This window comes from Muntiacus reevesi, chromosome 7 (assembly GCF_963930625.1).
Source record: "Muntiacus reevesi chromosome 7, mMunRee1.1, whole genome shotgun sequence".
In the NCBI taxonomy this organism is placed as follows: Eukaryota; Metazoa; Chordata; class Mammalia; order Artiodactyla; family Cervidae; genus Muntiacus; species Muntiacus reevesi.
In genome coordinates, this window is record NC_089255.1 from 98021353 (window position 1) to 98044706 (window position 23354).

The 23354-nt window shown below is 46.0% G+C and overlaps 1 protein-coding gene across 6 annotated transcripts in view; it reads right to left on the bottom strand.

Moving 5' to 3' along the window:
* Positions 1 to 23354, bottom strand: part of TTC7B (tetratricopeptide repeat domain 7B) — a 266980-nt gene that overhangs the window by 183999 nt on the left and 59627 nt on the right. For all 6 annotated transcript variants that reach the window (XM_065941200.1, XM_065941203.1, XM_065941202.1 and 3 more), the window contains exon 4: positions 11727 to 11857. In XM_065941200.1, the coding sequence (XP_065797272.1) occupies positions 11727 to 11857 (131 nt within the window). The remainder of the gene's footprint in view (positions 1 to 11726; positions 11858 to 23354) is intronic.

Sequence of the window (23354 nt, forward strand, 5' to 3'; positions counted from 1 at the left end):
GTTTTTTCCCACTCTTTTTTCCTTTTTGTGTTTCATTTGAATCATCTCTATTAACCTATCTTCAAATGAAAGTTTTTCCCTTGGCTGTGTTCAGTCTTCTAATAAGCTATCAAAGAAGTTCTTTGTCTCTTACGTCACGTTTTGTTATTTCTAGCATTTCAGTTATACATTTTTATAGTTTCCTTCTCCTTCCTGAAATTTCCATCTGTTCCTGCACGTTACATATCTTTTCCACAATACTCTTTAGCTTATAACTCAAGGATATTTTAAAGTTCCTGTCTGACAGTTCCGGGGTCGTTTCTGGTTTGGGTTCTATTTATTACTCTTCACAGTGGTTTGTTTTATTCCTGGTGGTGTATATGCGTTTATGTATTTTATAATTTTCATTTAATGTTGATAACTGTGTACAGAGAAGTAAAGTGAGGTTAATAACATTTACACTTGAAAATGGCACTTCCTTTATCAGGCCCTAAGTGTGGGGATCGAGTCAGCCCGGCCAGTAGGTGAGCTGGCGTTGGGTTTCGTCGTCTCTGGAGTCGCTTCCAGCGCACCGCAGGCCGCAGGACCCTGGAGCGCGGGGATGCTGAGCTTCTCACCGTGGGCCGGGACGCCGGGGGCTCCCTCCGTGCTCAGCGGCCGGCCTGCCCTGCTCGGAGGCGCCTCCCACATCCGCGCCCCTGCCCTGGCAGAGTTGGGCCACCGCACACTGCTTGGTGCTGGGCTTGCGGTGTGGCTGCGGTGGGCGGGGGCGAGCCTCGGTTCTCCTGGTCCGGTTAGGAAGGCTCTGTCCACCCGAGCCTCAGGAATGGGGCTGTCCACAAGGGCCCCTTTCCAGCATCACTCTCCTAGCCCCTAGCATGCCCCCTGGGAGAGGAGCCACCTAACTTCCACCAGCAGACACCCTCTCAGCGTGACTGTGCTCCTAGAGCCCGGGTTCTGCACAAACTGAGGCCTCTGTCATCACCCCCACGGTATAAATGCAGTTGCCCCGCCCTCCCCGCGGGTTCCACGCCACAGACACTGAGGGATGACTGCACTGCGCCATCTTAAGGGGCTTGACCATCAGCAGCTGCTGGAGTCCACGGGGGGCCCTGGAAGCAAGGCCCGCAGGTGCCGAGGGGCTGACTGTACTGTCCCAGTCAACCGTCCAAATCAGACACCGGGGGCTGAGCCCTGACACCCTGGCACTCCCTCACACCTGATCTATTACTATTTCCCTCCTAGTTATTTCTCAAATGTGTGTATACATCCATTTCTACAACTACAACCTTCATCACTTCCTGTTAGATTTCTAATAGCCTCCTAAAACAGTCTCCACATCCTCTCTAGCTCCTTAACCTCCTCTCCACCCTCCACAAGCAGTTGGATAATTTTTATAACAACAACCTGGACCATGTGACTCTTGGGTGCTTTCTCATCTCACCTCAGCTCGATGGCCACTTCTCAAAAGGGCCTGCCCAGACCGCTGCCATAAGGTAGGTCTGTCTCTATTACTCCCTCTCACAGCATCCTGTTCTATTCCTCCGTTGCATTTATCAATGTATTTTTTACTTGATTATTGGCCCCTCCCTCCTCAGTGCTGTAACTTCTGTAAAGTCAGGGGCCACGTCTACCCCATTTACTAACACATTCAAAGTGTACCTCAGTGTCTGATGCAGGGGAAGCAAACACTACACATAGTAAATGTAGTAAATGAATAAAATACTTAGTAAATAAATGAATGAATACATTTGCAGGGACAATAAGAAACGCAGGGGAAAATGTCATAAGAAAATAACCTCTTAGGCATTAGGCACTCTGTAGGCACACAGGCTATGTCATTAATTTCCCCCACAAAGACCCACCGAAATGCACACTATTACTTTTTTATTGAAGAGGAAACTGAGACTTTGCCGCACTGAGCGAGTTGCCCAAATCACATCGCTGACAAGTGTTAGGGCTGGTGCTGGAACTCAGGTCCTCCTGACTCTGCAGTCCAACTCCTCCCCGTCTGTTCTATTAATCTGTGTTTGCTTACAGAGCACAGTCCAGAAGACAAGAGGTCAGAACTGCCAGGATGAGGCAGGACGAGAAGAACGCCAGGGAGAAGTCAGAGGGAATAGCTCAGCTCCGAGTTCGCCCTGACATCTAAGCATCTCGACTTAATCCCTTCCTCACAAAGAGCCTCTAACACAGGGGTCTGGGCAGCAGCGTTGTCTGGCAGCATCGAAGCCACCACCTGTTCTGTGGATAAACACTTGCCTTCGAGAGGACTGCCAACAAGCGCAGCCTGCTTGGGCAGAAGCACACACCCCACGCCTGAGGAAGCGTGAGAGCAAGCGGCCAGGGCCAGCGATTTTAGGTCAAAAGGCCCAGGTTCAAGGCCCGGTTCTGACAGTCCTCACCACGTGTGGACTTAGGACAAATCCTTTGATCTCTCAGATGTTCATTGTTTTCATCTGAATAATTGGGGATAATAATACATACTTAGATTGTTGTGAACTGCAAACGGAAAACTTAATGAGCACATAAACATTAAAATCCTTACAGGAGATCTAATAGAGTATCACCTTCAAGTAGGAACAAAATAAGGATACTTTCCACCACCTTTATGTTACAACAGGTTTAGGAAAGTCTGGAGATAGTGCATGAAAGAGATAAGATGGAAAATCCAGAATGGAAGAAAGACTCGGCCATATGTTCATATTCTTAGAAAAATGAAAAGAATCAACTCTGTTTTTATAGAGTTTAGTATTGTGGCTAATAATCCTGTATTGCTATGTTTGCCAGTCTTCAAGGTTCGGCTCAGGGGTCATCTCTTCCAGGAGCCACCTCTGAACCTCCACACTGGTCTAAGACCCTGCTCTGGGCTTGCAGGATTCTCTGAGTGTTCCCCACCAAAGCAGCCCGCACACTGCTTACGGACCAGTGTCCTCGGAAAACACTAAGCTTCCCAAGGACACGCTCTATGGCTGATTCATTCTCATGCCCCTTGGGTCAATAACAGTGTGCAGAACAAAGAAGGCACTTATTAAATATTTTTGTAATTGAACTGAAAAAAATCAAAGTCTTGTTATATGTGAAAATGAAAAGAAAAAAAAAAAATGATCCTATACACAAAGCAATACAAATAGAAAAGACCTGGGAGTATAATAAATCTACTGAAATCTGTAAAACAAAAGGTCTTGCAAAATGGAAGGAGGTACCATGGTCACAGATGAGTGAAGACTAAAAGCAATTCTCCAAACCAATGTATAAAGTTAATAAAAATTCAACCAAGACCCAAGAGAATTTTTCTAGAAGCAAATTATTCTGAAATACATTTAGAAGTATCAACAGAAAAGGACAAAGGATATCCTAAAAAATAAGTAGTTACTAATCCTTTCAGATGTTAAAACATATCATAAAGAAGTACTTATTAAATAGCGTCATGCTGGTTGAGTATAAAATTAGCAGAACAAAACAGGAAAGCCAGAAATGACTACTGTGTCTAAAGTTTTACTAATGACTTAAAATACATAACAGAAAATATGAAAATGGAAAGATAACATCTTTTTAAAGTGGCACTGAAATTTGAGGAAAACATTAATTTGGAGTCATATCTAGCATTACACACAAAAATAAATCTCCCCAAGAAGATTTTGGAAATTGAAAGTTCTTTTTAAAAAATATGGAAAATGGCTGAAAACTCTTTAAATCCTAGAGAAGGTTTATCCCAATATTTCAGCTTTAAAACTATGAAATAAATGTAATAAAAAGATAATCCGATTCAACTATTATATACAGATTTAAAATTTATGAACAATTTAAAAATGGAAAATTACTGATTGGGAAATTATTCAGAGCAAACATGATAAAAGGTTAACATACTTATGATGTAAAAGCTTTATTCAAATTGTAAGAATAATACTACATCCAAAAATCAGAGAGAAAGTATAAAGAGACAAAAAAGAAATATAACAAGGCTAAACATAAAGTTATCACATGACCTAGCAATTCTACTCCCAGGACTATACTCAAGAAATATGAAGACATTTGTCCACAGAAAATGTTATATGCAAATAGTTATAACAGCATCATTGTAATAGCCCAAAGTAGAAACCATCCAAATGATAAATGATAAAATGATGAATGGATAAATACAATGTAGTATATCCTTACAGCGGCATAGTGTTTGGCTTAAAAAGAAATGAAGTAGCAATATGTGCCGCAACATGGAGGAATCTTGAAATACTAGGCTAAGCCAAAAACGCCAGTCATGAAAGACCATGTGCTATAAGATTTGATTTATAGGAAATGTCGAGGATATGCAAGTCTATAGAACTGGGGAAGCTGGAAGTAGATGAGGACTGACAGCTAATGGGTACAGGGTTTGATGAAATGTTCTGGAATTAAATATTGGTGATGATTACACAACTCGGCCACTACTGAAAACTACCGAATGGAACACTTTAAATGGATACATTCTAAGGTATGTGAATCATATCTCAATAACGCTGTGATTTAAATTAAAAAAGAAAAGAATCAGGGCTATAAGCAAATAGATGGAAAGAATTTCAACCTGACTAACAGGAAATGCAGACCAAAACTGCAAGGAACAGTTTTTACCCAGCACATCAGCAAAGTAACTGAAACCCTAGACCCAAGACCGCAAAGCAACCTCTACCCTTCTGCACTGCCGAAGGTAGAAGAGGTCGGTGTGACTTGCAGAAGACAATTGTGCACCATACCTGGTAACCCGAACGTAAAAATGTCCCCACTTCCCGGAACCAGCCCTTAGGAAACGATGCCAAGCAAAGTGAACGCTGCCTGAAGGAAGGCGGCATCACAGGCTATAACTACAAAAACAGCTTATAAACCAGGCTATCCCCAGCTGTAAGTGAACCACATCACAGAGGCCGTCCACTTAATAACATGTTACATAGTCATGAAAGTAAAGTTTTCTGTTTGTTTTAGGTTTTGGAAAAGATTTTTTTGATGCGGACCATTCTAAACCCTTTACGGGATTTGCTGCAAAGGCGCACCCGAGTCCTGTGTTGGGCTTTGGGCCCAGGCAGGGGGGACTCTCGCTCCCGGCCCTTGGGAGGGGGGTCTTCACCACCGGATGGCTAGGGAGACCCCTCTTTGAAGTCTGGACCTAACGTTGACTGAAAAAAGACAGACGCAGCACCCGTTAACGCTGTAAAATGATGACGGCACATAGAAAGTTAGAATCAGCTCCGCTCTCCCCTGGCTTCCAGGCTTTTCTAACTCCGCCTCAAGCGTGCCTCAGCCTCCTTTTCCAGCCAGGGAGAGGGCAGGCTCAGAGTCAGAACAGCGCCCTGGCCAGGGACTTGACATTTCCGTAAGGAAGCGATTTATTCAGAGGCACTCCACGAAGCCTGCTTGGGCTGGAGCGAAAAGGCAGGGGCGGGAGAAGCCGCCCCGTCTGCACCGTCCGGGCTCTAAGGCGAGGCGCAGCCGTGGGGCCCGCGCCAGGCCCTGCCGTCCCGTCAGCGGCGCCGAGGGCGGCTCCCAGCGCCTCTGCTCACAGGTCCAGACACAGTGACCCGCGTCTAATCCCGCCGTGAAGCCGACGCCCGGCCCCGTCCCTGCGCCCCTGGGGAGGCCTGACCCCGGGCGGCCCGCGGGCTCCGCGCACCCGCCGCCGCCGCTCCAGACTCCAGGCCGGCCCGCGAGCTCCGCGCACCCGCCGCGGCCGCTCCAGACTCCAGGCCGGCCCGCGAGCTCCGCGCACCCGCCGCGGCCGCTCCAAACTCCAGGCCGGAGCAGCCCGTGGGGGCGGCTACGGGCCCCGTAACTCGGCCTGAACCGCTTTTCTAATGGACCGTCAGCAGAAGCTAAGGTTCCGCCCGGGCGCAGCGCCCGCTCAAGCAGGCCACCCCGGCGGCCGATGCGCCGAGGACAGGCGTGGCTGCGCCGGGCAAGCAGGGCTGGTGCGGCAGGCGAGGGCGAAGTCATCCTTGCTCCTGTCGCGGCACCGGAGAAGCAGGTGGCCATTCCCTGTTGGCCGAGCGCCGCCGGCTGCGGGGAGCTGATCAGGCCACTCGTGTCATCTCCAGCTATGCTAACCTGACTCCTCTGATTAAATGATCCCACAGGCACCGTTCTGCAGGCACCTTCATCCCCCTTTGGGAACGAGCTGCCAGAGCAGCCTGAGCAGGGGCCCGTGAGCGCCAGCGGCGCGGACGGCGAGGAGCGAGCACGCGGCTCCCCGCGCGGGCCCTGCGCCGCCTCCGCGTTCCGGACAAGCGGAGAGCGCTCCCGGCCGGCGCCGTCCTGCCGGGGGGAGCGCCGGGGCCCGCTGGCTCGCTCCCCGGGACCAGCACGGAAGGCTGAAGCGCAGGGATGCCAGCGGCGGGGCCGCGGGCAAGGGCCGGTGGCAGACTCGGAGCCCGGGCAGGACGGGGACCCCAGGCCAGGGGCCGCCCGTCAGCGTCCAGACAGAGAGACACAAACCAGCTTCCTGAAAAACACTACTCGGTAAGTAGCTCCTTAAAATGATCGAACATGTTAAATAAAACAGCACTTCTGAAATACTCTATTTCTATACCGGAAATCTTCGAGGGTTGGGAAAGATTCCGCTCCCCGGGGACGCAGGAGCAGACAACGCCAACAAAGCAAACATTTCCTGGGCCTCCCTGGCGGCTCAGGTGAAGATCCACCCGCCAACGCAGGAGACACGGGTGCTATCCCCGAGGCGGGGAGACCCCCTGGAGGAGGGAAGGGCAGCCCCTCCGGGGTTCTTGTCTGGGACGGCCCACGGTCAGAGGGGCCTGGCGGGCCACAGTCCTCGGGGCCGCAGAGCCGGCGTGCCTTAGGGAGTGAAGAAGAACAGCAGACGCCGCTGGCGAGCACAGGAGCCAGCCCATCGGACGCCCGCAACAGCCTCGGATCGACCCCTACCGCTGCCCTGACGGCTGAGGGTCGGAGGCCGGCACCCTCCCGGGGCCCGACAGCCCGGGGCGGCCAGGCCGGGACTCCAAGCCGGGCGCTCGCCGCCCCGCGGCCTGCTGCTTCTCACAGCACGAGTCAGCCCCCTGGAGGGGAGCCAGCCCTTCGCCAAGAGCATCTGCCCTTCAGGAAACACAGGACTCTCACATCGCTGAACACACCTGCCTTCAGAAAAGCTCAGGGAATGAGGCTGTGTCAAAAACGCGAGCCGGTGGCTCTAGATTAGGAAAAACCATTGTCCACAACATTCCAATTTCTCCTCAAACGTGCTCCTCCAATCTTATCCTTGCTAGTGAATGATATTAAGAGCCAACGCTAATGAATAAAATGCCCAAAGGTTCTGGCGCACAGAAGTTGCTTCGCTATGCAATGGCTGGGAAATGAGGCGGAAACCACTGCAAGACTGCCTTTGCCCAGCAGAACTAACACAGGAACAGGATACGTGGGCTTTTCTACTTGAGACGGTCACCTGCCCGGAAAAGTAAGGCACTGTTTACCTAAGCTGGCCCCAGTCTTTTACTTCTTCCAGATTTTATTTTCCTAACATTTATTTTCAATTTAGCCTAATTCTTAAAAGTTATTTAAGTTTTAAAAAAAAAGGTCGAACAGGTAGCTTCTTCTGCAGAGCACCCATCGTCTTGCCTCCTAAAAGCTCTTGAACATTTACCAAGCCCCAGTGGCCACTTAAGGAAGGTCACCTTTCCTCCAGATTTCTCATTAATCACAGATACTTTTTGAACATCTACTACAGTCAAAACAGATGTCTGATTCATTCAGTCTCTCTCATTGCTAATACTGCAGCTTCCGGGGTCTGGGGTGGCCCAAAGTGGTGCCTGATGAACGATAACTCATCCTGGAATATCAGGGTCAGAAATGGCAATGTCACCCGCATACCCTGAAACTGCACCCTGAGCCAAGTGATGCTGCCTCCCCCACGCTGCTGAGAGCAACGGCTTGCTCGGTCAAATACTTACTGAGCACTTTCTGTGTACAAGGGTGTAAGAACTATAGGATCCACGTTTACGGGCAGCAGGCTGGGATAATGAAGTAAGTGATGATGAACTAGGCGTCAGAAGGGCTGAGTTCTAATCTAAGCTTTGGCCCCAACTTCCTGTGTGTCCATGGGCTCTCCGTTTCTGGGCCTCCATCTTCTTCTCACAGTCTAACATCCTGTGATCACTCTTTTCTCAAAATCATGAAAAATATTTATTTTAAATCCTACAATTATGTGGAAGAGGAACTAAAGAGCCTCTTTGATGAAAGTGAAAGAGGAGAGTGAAAAAGTTGGCTTAAAACTCAAAATTCAAAAAATGAAGATCATGGCATCCAGTCCCATCACTTCATAGCAAATAGATGGGGAAACAGTGGAAACAGTAACAGACTTTATTTTTTGGACTTCAAAATCACTGTAGATGGTGACTGCAGCCATGAAATTAAAAGACGCTTGCTCCTTGGAAGAAAAGCTATGACCAACCTAGATAGCATGTTAAAAAGCAGAGACATTACTTTGCCAACAAAGGTCCGTCTGGTCAAGGCTATGGTTTTTCCAGTGGTCATGTATGGATGTGAGAGTTGGACCATGAAGAAAGCTGAGTGCCGAAGAATTGATGCTTTTGAACTGTGGTGTTGGAGAAGACTCTTGAGAGTCTCTTGGACTGCAAGGAGATCCAACCAGTCCATCCTAAAGGAAATCAGTCCTGAACATTCCTTGGAAGGACTGATGCTGAAGCTGAAGCTCCAATACTTTGGTAACCTGATGTGAAGAACTGACTCACTGGAAAAGATCCTGACTCTGAGCAAGATTGAAGGTGGGAGGAGAAGGGGACGACAGAGGATAAGATGGTTGGATGGCATCACCAACTCAATGGATATGAGTTTGAGCAAACTCCGGTAGTTGGTGATGGACAGGGAGGCCTGGCGTGCTGCAGTCCATTGGTTGCGAAGAGTTGGACACAACTTAATGACTGAACATGACTTAATGACAGCAATGATTATATAAGTCTCCTTGATGGTCTGGCTAAAGAACCAGTGGTGAATAGGTGGTTCTAAATGAATATAGGAGGTAGTATACCCAGATCTGCCAATCCCCACGTCACTAAAGACACACAGATGAACCTCCTTTCTCCAAGCCTGGAGGAGGGGGCCCTACCTTGACAACAGAGAGTAAAATACAAAATAAGGTCCCCTGAGTGTCAAGGACTGTGTGGGTTCACTAGAACCACTTGGCTGAGGTGAGCAGACTTCTCTGCTGCCAAGCACTGGCTGTCAGGGAGGCAGACGGTGAAAATCATGTAGATATTGAAAGCAAACTGCATGAGCATTTCTCTAAAGATTGTATCATAAATTCTGAATAAGAAATAATTCCTTTCTCATAGCAGACTTCTGACAGAACAACATCTTGGCAAGACAGCCACATAGCTTCCTGAATTCCTGGACATCATGAACTATGGTTTATAATCCATCCTGGCGTGAGCCAGGCCAGACACCTCTCCATTGGCCCTCTCCCCCGCTTCTCTGAGGCTCTCACCTTGCCCTCCCTGATCCTGAAAGGTAATTCTGATCCTTGCCACACACATCAACACATTACAGAAAGGAAATTACTTCCAGTCTGCACATTTACAAAAGAAGAAAACTACCAGGACCTTGGTAGCCCTTCTCTATTCCAACCCCTGGTGGTTCAGACGGTAAAGAGACTGCCTGCAGTGTAGGAGACCTGGGTTTGATTCCTGGGTCGGGAAGATCCCCTGGAGGAGGAAATGGCAACTCACTCCAATACTCTTGCCCGGAGAATCCCATGGACAGAGGAGCCTGGTGGGCTGCAGTCCGTGAGGTCAGAAAGAGTCCGACACAACTGAGCAACTAACATTCTAATCCTTAGGCAGAGAGAGAACCTATAAATTGATGGGAAACAAGATTCTGACCAAACCCAAAGTCTCAGAGAATTTCTAACCACTTCAAGCAATCTCGCAGGAAACACTTCTGAGTATGAAGGGAGAAATACCAGGATCGAGTCGTGGTGAGACCACCAGCAAACTGGGAGGGCCAGACATGGCCAGGAGCTGCTGCTCTTGGTGAAATGTGTCATTCACCAAGAATCCGATATGTTCCTGCATCTGGGTTGAGTGTCTATTGACACAACCTTTTACAATCCCCACAGGAACTCCATGAAGTAGGCACCCATTATTTTGCTCCTTTTATAGATGGGAAAATCAAGGCTGAGAAGTGAAGGAAGTAACTACAAAGAGCAGAGCTAAAAGACAGGGATCCTTCTAAACAGAAGTTGCCCACACCTCCCCAGCCTCAGCCAGCCTTCAGCTTCCTCTGCCTGAGGGTGCGAGCTCAGGGCCCCTACCTCACGTGTTCTCTACTCAAGGCCCCTTGCTCACGCATTCTGAGCTCACGTGGCCCCTTGCTCATGGGTTCTCTGCTCATGTGGCCCCTTGCTCACGCGTTCTCTACTCAAGGCCCCTTGCTCAAGCATTCTGTGCTCACATGGCCCCTTGCTCACGCATTCTCGGCTCAGGGCCCCTTGCTTACGCGTTCTCTGCTCATGTGGCCCCTTGCTCACATGTTCTCTGCTCAGGGCCCCTTGTTCACGCATCCTCTGCTCAGGGCCCCTTGCTCTTGTGTTCTCTGCTCACGTGGCCCTTGCTCACACATTCTCTGCTCACATGGCCCCTTGCTCTTGTGTTCTCTGCTCACGTGGCCCTTGCTCACACATTCTCTGCTCACATGGCCCCTTGCTCAAGCATTCTCTGCTCAGGGCCCCTTGCTCACACATTTCTGCTCACATGGCCCCTTGCTCAAGCATTCTCTGCTCAGGGCCCCTTGCTCACACATTTCTGCTCACATGGCCCCTTGCTCAAGCATTCTCTGCTCAGGGCCCCTTGCTCATGCGTTCTCTGCTCACGTGATCCCTTGCTCACACGTTCTCTGCTCATGTGATCCCTTGCTCATGTGTCCTCTGCTCACGTGGCCCCTTGCTCACACATTCTGTACTCACGTGGCCCCTTGCTCACATGTTCTCTGCTCACGTGAGCTCACACATTCTCTGTTCACATGATACCTTGCTCACGTGTTCTCTGCTCACGTGGCCCCTTGCTCACGTGTTCTCTGCTCACGTGGCCCCTTTCTCATGCATTCTCTGCTCATGTGGCCCCTTGCTCACGCGTTCGCTGCTCACGTGATCCCTTGCTCACGCGTTCTCTGCCCACGCGGCCCCTGGCTCACGTGTTCTCTGCTCACATGGCCCTCTGATCAGCTGTTGGTTTCATCTCCACCTCATCAGTGAACCACTGACTGCTGGGAGTAAACAATCCCAGATGACCTGCCCCCAGCAGGTTGGTGGAGAGTCCCCACAGACCTCTGGCATGACCACGGAGCCTCCCAAACCCCAGATGTACTCTGTGTTGGTACACAGCCCATGTACATAGTCCATGTACGAATAGCGGTACAAATACAGCTCAACCTGTTTTGCGTATGAGAACAGGAACGATTAGTCAGCTTCAGGGCGCTGAGTGCATAAATGGATACATATTGTCATTTCTGTTCAGAGGATGTTAAAATGCTTCCCCAACACTGACCTGTCTATTTTCACAAGGAGCCACATTCACCAGCGTATTCTCCTCAGTGTTTAAGAATATAAGAAAGCTTTGCATCCAGAGACAGACAAGTTGAAGGCTGTCTCTCAGTGGTTTATCACAGTTTATCTCAGAGGTTTATCACAGTTCTCTATGATGTGGTTTTAAATTTTAAAATATTAGCAAATGAACACACACACGATCCTCACTCACCCTTTCTATCTCCTGAAGGTACAGGAGGGCGATGTCGCCCGCCTTCTCATAGCAGGTGATGATGTCCTGCTCCCGGTCCACGCGGAGACTGCTGGTAGAAGAAGAAATAGGCAACTTCTCTAAACAAAGTCCTAAAAAAAAAACCAACATACAGAAACTGGGTGAGTTGTTTTTTATGTGACTTAATTTTTTAGTATTACTCTAGAGGGCCAGATACTATGAGCGAAGCAGATTCTCTGCCCTCTCTAAGGACAAAATGGAACATCAAAACAGAGCATCAGAAAGAAAATCCAGAGGTTATGGATGACAGAGGCCCCTCAACATACAGAAAGCGCCATTTGACTCTGACATCCAGGTTGAGAATTTGATCAGGTACTTCACCAGGATCCCATTCAGACCTGACAGAGCTTCTCATTCAACCATGCCCCAAGATCCTTCGGGAATTTTATAAGTAAGTACAGTGAGGCCAGGGCTTCCGAGGTGGCCCAGCAGTGAAGAATCCACCTGCCAAGCCGGAGACCTGAGTGCGATCCCTGGGTTGGGAAGATCCCCTGGAGGGGAGCACGGCAACGCACTCCAGCACAGCACAGAACAAGGTAAAGAATATCGAGTATCTTCTAAAATGTACGCTTAACTGAGTGAACATAAAACATTTCTAACTGCACTCAGGAGCATCAGTTACCAGGAAAACCTTCCAACTCTCGGCCTAGATTTCTGCAGTGACAACACTCCAGACCACCTCTCAGTTCCAGGCCAAGAAAACACCCAGAACCTTGCAGTTTGGGCCCTTCTTTGGAGATAGAGGCGATATCCCTTGCCAAGAGAGAGTTCAGGCCCACGATGGGATAGGAAAGCACGAAAGGCTGAAAAACGCCAATGCCGAGAGGAGCAGCTGTTGCCTGAACCCAGCACCAGACTCAGCCCCTGTCCTGGGCAACCAGCCTGGGGCCCATCGGGCTCTGGGTCTCCATCTACAACCGGAGGCAGAGAGGGAGCCCCGCGGGGAGGGTCTGCGCCGCTGCCAGTGCCGGGAGACACACAGGTGCACACATGCCCCTCCATGGAAGAGTGTGAGAGAAGCGCCCGCTCTGAGAGTCAGGATCGGCAACTGGAAGGGGCCTGAGAGGTCTCCTGGCAAACGCACTCACTTTATAGATGAAGAAGCTGAGAACCATCGAGGGAAAGTAAGAGATATGCCCCAAACCCGACAGGCAGTTCACAGCACAACAGAGATCAGAACCCGGGTCTTCAGCCCCCAAAGCAACACCCACCCATTAAGGGAGCTGCTGCCTTTCAGAGTAGGTACCACTGCAGAGAGGGGAGCAGGCAAGCCAAAGGGCAGCAAGCGACCCAGAGCCCCGCGCATCCCTGTGAGAACGGCCCCCTCCCAACTGCAGTCCCTCCAGCTGTAGGTGACAGAGGACGTGCTCCATGGGAGGGAGAAAAACCACTTCCTTCCGCAGGGAGCCAACACTGAGGACAGCCTGCCTGGGAGCCTAGAGGTGACAACTCTGTCACAGAAGGCGCGGACCAGCCAAAGATTTTGCTGCTGCTGCTGCTGTCGATTCAGTCGTGTCCGACTCTGTGCGACCCCATAGACAGCAGCCCACCAGGCTCCCCCGTCCCTGGGATTCTCCGGGCAAGAACACTGGAGTGGGTTGCCATTTCCTTCTCCAATGCAGGAAAGGGAAAAGTGAAAGTGAAGTCGCTCAGTCGTGCCCGACTCGTAGCGACCCCATGGACTGCAGCCCACCAGGCTCCTCCATCCATGGGATTTTCCAGGCAAGAGTACTGGAGTGGGTTGCCATTGCCTTCTCTGAAAAATTTTGCTACAGGTTAACAAAGATTTCTTGAGATGAAATTGGGATATGAAGAACTGCACCATGTTTCACCATGATTTCTTTTGTTTTTATTTACTTTATTTTTTATTAAAGTCCATCATTTACATTAGGGTTCACTCTCTGCATTGTGCAGGTCTATGAGTTTTAGCAAATGCAGCGTCATGCTTCCACAATCACAGTATCGTACTGATACCATCAAACAGACTCATGGCCCTAAAAATGAGATCTAGTCCGCTAGCCCTCCTCCTGAATTCTGCAACCACTCATCTGTTCACTGTCTCTACAGTTGGGCTTTGTCCAGAATATCATACAACTGCAATCATACAGTGTGTAGACTTTTCAGACTGGCTTTGTTCACTTGGAAATATGCTGTTAAGATCCCCCCACATCTTTTTGTAGGCAGATAGCTAATTTCCTTTTGTTGCTAAGTAATATTCCATTTATTCATTAATCTATTTAAAGGCATAATGGTTGCTTACCAGTTTTGGGAATTGCGGATAAAGCTACTATAAACATTCACATGCAGGTTTTCGTGTGCACACAGTTTTCAACTCCGTTGGGTAAATACCAGTAAGAGGAACTGGTGGATTGTATGGTAAGAGTATGTTTGTTAAGAAATATCTAAGTAAATATATTTTATTTACAAATAGCTTTGTAAGAATAAATATTAATTTTGGCTTTGTAAGAAACTACTAAACTAGTTGTCTTCCAAAGTGGCTGTACTATTTTGCATTCCTACCAGCAATGAATGAGAGCTCCTTTTGCTCAGCATCCTTGCCAGCATTTGGTGTTATCAATTTTTTAAATTTTAGTCATTTAATATGTATAGTGGTGTCTCACTGCTGTTTTAATTTACAGTTTCCTACTAACACGTGATATCGATTGTTTAACACTCATTTGCCATCTGTATACCCTCTTTGGTAAAATGTCTGGTCAGATCTATTGTCATTTTGTCAAAAAGATTGAGTCATTTGTTTTCTTATTGTTGAATTTTGAGTTCTTTATATATTTTGGATACAAGTCCTTTATCAGATATCTATTTTGCAAATATTTTCTCAGTCTGTGACTTCATTCTGTTAACAGTGTCTTTCATAGAACAAAAGTTGTTAATTTCCTTAAAGTCCAACCTGTCAATTTTTTCTTTAATGAATTGTGCTCTTGGTGTGGTCTCTAAAATGCCACTACTAAATCCAAGGTCACCTAGATTTTCTCCTCTGTTATCTTCCAGAAGTTTTATTTAGTTTGGATTTCAGATATAGGTTTACAATCTACTGTGAGTTGATATTTGTGAAAGGTACAAGGTTTGTGTCCATATATGCACATATATTTAGCATGTGGATGTCCATAATTTTCCAGTACCATTTGCTGAAGAAACTACCTTTCCCTCATTGGATTGCCTTTGCTCCTTTGCCAAAAATCAGTTGATTATAGTTGAGTGGGTCTTTTTCTGGGCTCTCTATGCTGTTTCACTAATTTTTTAGATTATTTATTTATTTGGCTGCATCTGATCTTAGGTGAGGCATATGAGATCTTCGTTGCATCGTGTGGGATCTTTCGTTGCAGCTCATGGGCTCCCCTGTTGTGGCTCGCAGACTCTCTGGATGAGCCTGTGGGATCCTGATTCCCCCAAACCAGGGATTGAACCTGCATCCCTTGCCTTGCAAGGCAGATTCTTAACCACTGAACCACCAGGGAAGTCCCCTGTTGATTTTTTTGTCTATCATTTCACCAATTTTATGCTGTCTGGATTACCAGTATACAGTGTATCATTTTTAAAGAATAGCTCTACTGAGAGATAAATTACACGGCATAAAATTCACTCATTTTAAGTAAAGCATAAAAATGAAATCATGTGTCATCTTTTGTGTTTAGCTTCTTTCAGTTAGTAGTTTTTTCAACGTTCATCCGAGTTACAACAATATCCATATCTCTTCACAGCTGTATAGACATACTGCATTTCACCTGTCCATTCTCCAGTAGTGGGCACTTGGCTTGTTTCCTTTTTTGTCCATAATGAATAATGCTGTCATGAAATCTCATGTATAATTTCTGTGTGAACATGTATTTTTAATTCTCTTGGGTAGATACCTAGAAGCAGAAGTGTTAGGTCAGATACAAAATTTACATTTTACTGTTTAAGAAACACATCTCCTAAAGTGTTAAAAAGCTATAGCATTTTACATTCCCACCAGCAATTCATGAAGATTCCAGTTTCTCCACATTCTTGTCAACACTTGTTATTGTCTGTTTTATTACGGCCCTCTTAGTAGGTGTGAACTGGTGTCTCAGTGTGGTTTTGATTTGCATTTCCAAAATGACTAGTGATACTGACTCTTCATGTGCATCTTCTTTAGTGAAATGTCTGTTAAAATATTTTACTTGTTTTTCTTGGGTTGTTGGTTTTCTTATTGAGTTTTGAGAGTTCTCTATGTATTCCGAATACAAATCCTCCATCAGATATGCGATTTGCAAATATTTTCTCTCAGGCTGTCATTTGTGCTACTTCTTTTTACAAAAAAAAAAAATCGGGTATAGTTTCTGTACAGTGTCGAGTTAGCTTCTGCTGCACACGATGAATCAGCTATATTCCGTACGGATAGTCCGTACATATCCACATGCTCCTCCCCTCGTGGGTCTCCATCTGCCCCCCACCCTCCACCCCACCCATTTACGGCACCACAGAACGCCGAGCTGAGCTCCCTGCGTGATACTGCAGGTTCCAACTAGCTATCCGCTTCATACATGGTGGTGTATATGTGTCAGTACCAATCTCCATTAACACGTATTTTGAAGATTAGAAATTTTAAATTTTGATGGAGTCAAATTTATCAGTATTTTCTTTCATAGATTGTACTTTTGGTTTCGTATCTTTAAAAGGGTACAAAGTTTTCTTCTAAAAGTTCTTCTAGAATTTTTATATGTTTAGGTTTTACATCTAGGCCTATAAATCATTTTAACATATTTTTTGTACATGTTGCAAAGTATGGATCAAAGTTTACTTCTCTGACAATAGGTATCTGGATGTTGTGGTACAATTTATTGAAGCTTCTCCTTTCTCCACTGTATTGCCTTTACACTTTTGTTAAAAAAATCAGATGGGCATAAACATGTGAGTCTATTTCTGGACCCTCTATTCTGTTCCAATGATCTGTTTGTTTATACTTATGCTAATATCACCCTGTCTTGAAATTACTGTATCTGTATAAATCTTGAAAGTAGTGTTAATGTTCCAATTTTGTTCTACTTTTTTAGCTATTCTTATTCCTTTGCATTTCCACATAAAATTTGCTGGTCAATTTCTTTAAAAACAAAAACAAAAAATTTGGCTGGGATCTTGGTTGATTAATGTTGAATTTGTAGGTGTATTTGGGGAGAACCGAGAGAGGAGCCTGGTGGGCTGCTGTCCATGGGGTCACACAGAGTCGGAAACGACTGAAGTGATGTAGCATGCATGCATGCATTTGAGAAGGACATGGCAACCCTCTCCAGTATTCTCGCCTGGAGAATCCCAGGGACAGAGGAGCCTGGTGGGCGGCCACCTATGGGATCGCACAGAGTCGGACACGACTGAAGCGACTCAGCAGCAGCAGCGGCAGAGATCTAAGCAGTACTGAGTTTTCCAACCTTTGCACGCAGCATGTCTCTTCATCTACGCAGGTCTTCATTACATCTCTCAGAAATGCTTCGTCGCTTTCACTGTGCATGCCTTGCAAATCTCAGATCCACCCTTAAGTATTTCATATTTATCATGCTGTTATAAGTGGTATTGTTTTAATTCCTTCTGTTCATGGCTAACATTTAGAAATGTAATAGACTTCTGAATATTGATCTTGTGTCCTATAACCCTGCTAAATTCATTTATTAGTTCTACACAATCAATCATGGTATTCACAAATGCAGCTTTAATTCCTTCTTTCTAATCTGTATGCCTTCTATTTCTATTTACTCCCTTATTGCACTGTCAAGGACCTCCATTACAGTGTTGAAAAGAAGTGGTGAGAGCAGACATCCTCATCTTATTCCTGATCTTAAGGAGAAAGCATTTAGTCTTTTCACACTAAGTTTGATGCTGAAATTTTTCACAGATGCCCTTTACCAAGTTGAGGAAGATCCCTTCTATGCCAATTTTGCTAAGAGTTTACATCCAAAATGGATGTTGGAATTTCTTGAATCCTTCTTCTGTGTCTATTGAGACAATCATATGGCCTTTTCTCTTTTAGTTTTTCAATCTGGTGAATTACAACTACTGATTTTCAAATGTGAAACCAAACTTCCATTCCTGAGATAAATCCCATTGATGATGATATATTATTCTTTCTTTATATTGTTAGAGTTGATTTGCTAAATTTCTTGCTTGGAAATTTTTTCATCTAGGTTCATGAGGAATATCTGTCCACAGTTTCCTTGTAACGTCTATCCTGTTTTTGGTATTAGGGTAAGTCCTTACCTAATAAAATGACTTGAGACGTATTCTCTGCTCTTCAATTTCCTGAAAGAGTTCGTTTGGAATTATTTTGTTCTTAGATGTTTGGTAGAACTTACCAATAAAGCGATCTGGACCTGGAGTTTTCTTTGGGGGAAGCTTTTTAACAATAAATTCCATTTCTTTGATACAGGATTGTTCAGATAATCTCCTTGTTCTTAAGTGAGCTTCGGTAATTATCTTTTAAGCAGTCTGTCCACTCCTCCTGAGCTGTCGAATGTATTGGATCTGTGTTGTTCATGATGCTCCCTGATCCTTTCAGTGTCTGTAGCATCTCCAGTGGTGACATCTCTGTCTCATTCCTGATATTGGCTATTTGTGTCCTCTATTTCTATCATGAACAGTCCTCAAATGGTTTTGTTGAAATTCTCAATAAAGATCTTTTAATTCCATTGATTTTGGTTTCACTTATTTTTCTCTATTGTTTTTCTGTCTTCTACTTCATTGACTTCTGCTCTGATCTTTATTATTTTCTTCCTCCTGCATTACCTTGAACTTAATTTACCTCTTCCTCTTCCAGCTTCTTAAAGTGTAAACCAAGGTATAAATTGGAGACCTTTTTCCTTTCCTAGTATTGGCATTTTGTGTAATAAATTTCTCACTAAGTACTACTTTAGCAGTTTCCTACAAACTCTGATACATTGTGATTTTATTTTCTTTCAGTTCACAATACTTTTTAATTTAACTTTTGACTTCTTCTTTAAAAATGTGTTATTTAATTTCTAAACACTCGGGGATTGTCCAAAGATCTTTCTGCTATTGATTTTTAAATTAATTCCATCATGGTCTGTGTCCCTTGGACAGCAAGGAGATCAAACCAGTCAATCCTAAAGGAAATCAACCCTGAATATTCACTGGAAGGACTGATGCTGAAGCTGAAGCTCTAGTACTTTGGCCACCTGATGCAAAGAGTTGATTCACTGGAAAAGACCCTGATGCTGGGAAAGACTGAGGGCAGGAGGAGAAGGGGACGACAGAGGATGAGATGGTTGGATGGCATCACTGACTCAATGGACATGAGTTTGAGCAAACTTGGAGAGATGGTGAAGGACAGGGAAGCCAGGTGTGCTGCAGTCCATGGGTTGCAAAGAGTCAGACACGACTTGGTGACTGAACAACAACTGGTCTGTGAAATGAAGAGCTAAACAAGCTTGAGATGTTCTGCAGATTCCAGAGAAAGGACTGGCCTTTGACTGACTGGGAGATAATGTGATTTACAGCACGGATCTTAGGCCACACCATACCACTCTGACCTCTGAAGAGACTAGAGACCAAATAATTAAGTTCCATGGGCACTCTCTGCCTACATGACTGACCTCCAATAGGAAACCTGGATATGGAAGCCTGAGCAATCTTCCCCGACTGGCAATACACCATCAGTGCGGCCCCATGTCACTGCCGGGAAAACTAAGTGCCAACCATATCATCCTACTGTGATTAGATGACTTAAATCCTGAGCCTGGTCTCTTCTGGACTCTACCCTACGTGCCTTTTGCCTTTAGTACTTTTAATCTGTAGCTTTTTGTTGTAACAAACAACATGTTTATTGTATGACAGCTATTCTGAGTTCTGTGACTCCAGTGAAGCACTGACCTGAAGGTGGCCTTGGGGATCCCTGATAGAGGTCAGAGAACAGATTCGAACTCTTCTAATTATGTTGTGACTTGTTTCCTGCCCAGAATATGATCAATCCTGATAACAGCCTTGGAAAGAATGTGTACCCGCTGTTGGCTGGGGTGACATAGAAACATAAACTAGGCAAAACTGGTATACTGTGTTGTCCCAAGACATGAGTTTGAAAAAACTCTGGGAGAAAGTGAAGGACAGGGAAGCCTGGCGTGCTGCGGTCCATGGGGTCAGAGTTGACATGACTTAGCGGCTGAACAACAAGGTTTCTGTATCCTTGCTGATCACCTGTCAACTTGTTCTATCACTTATTGGAACAGGGTATGAAAGTCTCCAAGCATAACTGTCAGCGGCTGCTTTAAGGTTTAATTTGTCCCAGTCCATTCCAAATGATATTATATATATATCTATATATATACCTCTTCCACATGTAGGACAACACCTTTACCACTGCATACTTTCATTTCTCTCTTTTTTGTCCTGATTTTCTTATTATATACATTATGTTCTTACACGGATTATAAATCCCACTCCACATGATTATTATTCTTATTGAAATGATCAATTATCATTTCAAGACATTTTAATAAGGTAGAAAAAACTGACATAGTCACTGATATAGCTATGATTTCCACTGCTCTTTGTTCCTTTGTGCAGATTCAGATTTTCCTTCCCCTAAACAGATTCCTTTACCATTTCTTACAGTGAAGTTCTGTTGATAATGAGGCTTTCAGTCATGCATGTCTGGAAGAGGCTTGATTCAGCCTTCATGCTTGAGAATATTTTCATTTTCATTCACTTGAGAGTTTGCTCCCTGCCCTACCCCAGTACTAAAGATGCTCTCTAAGTATTCTCACTCACATGGTTTTTTAATAAATCTGCTGTCACCCTTATGTTTATTCACCTGCATGTAATGTGTCTTTTTCTGGCTATTTTTAAGATTTTCCCTTTATCACTGATCATGAGCAATCCGGATTATGAAGGTTTTGGTTTAGTTTTCTCCATGTTTACTGTGTTTGGGCCTCACTGAGCTTTCTGGGTCTGAGGATTTACAGTTCTCATAAAACTGAAAACCTTCGGCCACTATTTCGTCAAGGTTTTTGTGACCCTCCCCTTTCCTGCTTGCTATACCAAGTCACTTCTGTCTGAGTCTTTGCGACCCCACGGGCTGCAGCCCACAGGACACCTCTGTCCACGGGATTCTCCAGGCGAGCATGCTGAGTGGGCTGCCACGCCCTCCTCCAGGGGATCTTCCCGACCCAGGGGTCAAGTCCGGGTCTCCTGCGGCTCCTACACTACAGACAGGTTCTTTACCACTGAGCCACCAGAGAAACCTCCCCTTTCTGAGGGGCCTCCAATTACATACATTCAGGTCACTCGAAATTATCCTGCAACTCACTGATGTTCCTCCCACTTTAAAACAAGTTTCCACTTTTTCAGATGGTGTCTACTGCAAGTCTTCAAGCTCACTGATCTTTTTATCAATGTCTAATCTGCCATTAACCACATCCAGTGTGTTTTTCATTTTAGACATTGTAGGTTTCATCTTTAGAAATGAGATTTAGTTCTATTTTTAATGCACATGTCTCTACTAAACTTTTTGAACATGAAGAAGATACATAACACCGGTTTTAATGTCTCTCCAGTCCTAAGTGCTCAATATTCACTCGCTCTTCATTTAGAGCCAAAGCTGTTTATGTGGCTGCAAAATAAGAGAAATTCACTAAGCATCCTCTCTCCGCTGTGAACTGCTTCAGCCTCTTAAAATGTTCTCTGAAGGAGAATACAAGATAAGCTGAACAAATTCACTATCTGGTAGAACAGCTCCAAAGCTACTCAAAAGCAAGCACTTGATCAGAACTTCCTAACTGTGCTCTAAGTGTTCATTTGTGCCAAATTAAAACCTCCAGAAAACAACACAAAGAGATAAACTGCTTCATAATCTGCCTTCTGCTTCTGTGAGGAGCAACTAAATATCATGCAGCTTGGTGCCAGGGATTTACTGTCAAGGAAACAAACTCCACAGTATGTCACAGTGAGTGAGGGAAGTGGCTCAGTTGTGTCTGACTCTTTGCAACTGTAGCAAAGAGTGTGGCCTGCCAGGCTCCTCTGTCCAGGGGATTCTCCAGGCAAGAACACTGCAGCAGGTTGCCATTTTCTTCTTCCGGGGATCTTCCCGACCCAGGGATCAAACCTGGGTCTCCCACATTGTAGGCAGACGCTTTACTGTCTGAGGCCACCAGGGAAGTCCTATAGTATGTCAAAGGACCAGGGGAAAGATGGGTCTAGTCTTTGGCACTTTACGCTACTGCAGGTGGGACCCTGACCACTACGGTTCATGAAGATGACCAAGGCCCTCGGGGACCTGCCAAACCCAGTGAGTCAAGGAAAAGGCAGATGCAGGCAGTGTGACTCCCACCTGCACTGGGCACTCTGGAATGTGCGAAGCCCACTCTCCCGGGGCTGCAGGCCCACAGCCGCGCACAGTCGGCAAGACTATTCAGCCAGACAGGCAGCTGCATCCCCCTAGGGAGCAACATAAGCACCGGGCACCCACTCCAGTGGCCCTGCCTGGAGAGCCCCGTGGGCAGAGGGGCCTGGCAGGCCACAGTCCGTGGGTCGCAAGAGTCGGACATGACTCAATGACTAAACCACCACCACCATGAACACCCCAGGCCTTGGCTGGCACATGGGTCTTTGGCAAGTTCATTCTCAGGTAGGAGGCCATTAATGGTAAATACTGCTCTGTTCCTTCTCCCAAATGCTGTGATGTTCATTCCATATGCCACCACACACATCTCAGAGCAACAGCGGAGTCTTGATCTACCACAGTGAATGCATGGCTCTGCAGCTCAGTTCTAGAATATGCAGTTTTCTGTCGAAAGCTGCTTACAGGACCTCTGGACTAGATTGTAACTTTTCAAGTGTCTAGGATCAGATCAACACTGTCTGAGAAGCAGAGTTCTGAGGTCATGGTCCAAATTGGCCCTCATTAACATGTCAGATGATGCCTTGTCAGTTTGGAAAGCTATCATCAATAATGTTTTTAGTTACTTTCTTTTTTCCAGAGAAATGCACGGCAAAAAAAGTGAAAAACAGACTTGAAAAACAGCTGGTGTGATAACTGTGCTTAATGAATAGCTCAATAAGATCTGCATCTCCAAAATCAAAGCTGGGTACCAGAGGGTAGAAGTTAAGTGCTCCAAGACCAAGCATCAGTGAAAACAGTGGGTGAAAACAGTGGCTGACTCTGTGCTGTGATTTAAAGAATGCTAAGTAGGATTCCCCTGGTGGTCCAGTGGTTAAGAATCCACCTGCCAATGCGGGGCACGTGGGTTCGATCGCTAGCCCAGAGAGATCCTACATGCCACGGGGCAACTAAGCCTATGTGCCACAACTATTAACCTACACTCGAGAACCTGAGAGCTGCACCTACTGAAACCCACGCACCCCAGAGCCCGTGCTCTGCAAGAGAAACCCCTGCACCACAACTAGAGAAAGCCTGTGAGCAGCAAAGAAGACTCAACACAGCCAAATGATTAATTAATTAAAAGACAAAAATAAATGAATAAGTCCTTAGGCTTGAAAAGAAACAATACTGAGTAGCCACTGGACCCAAGATTTATCTCCCTTCCCCATGGGAAATTTCCACAGAGGGACTCACTTCTGAAAGTTCCT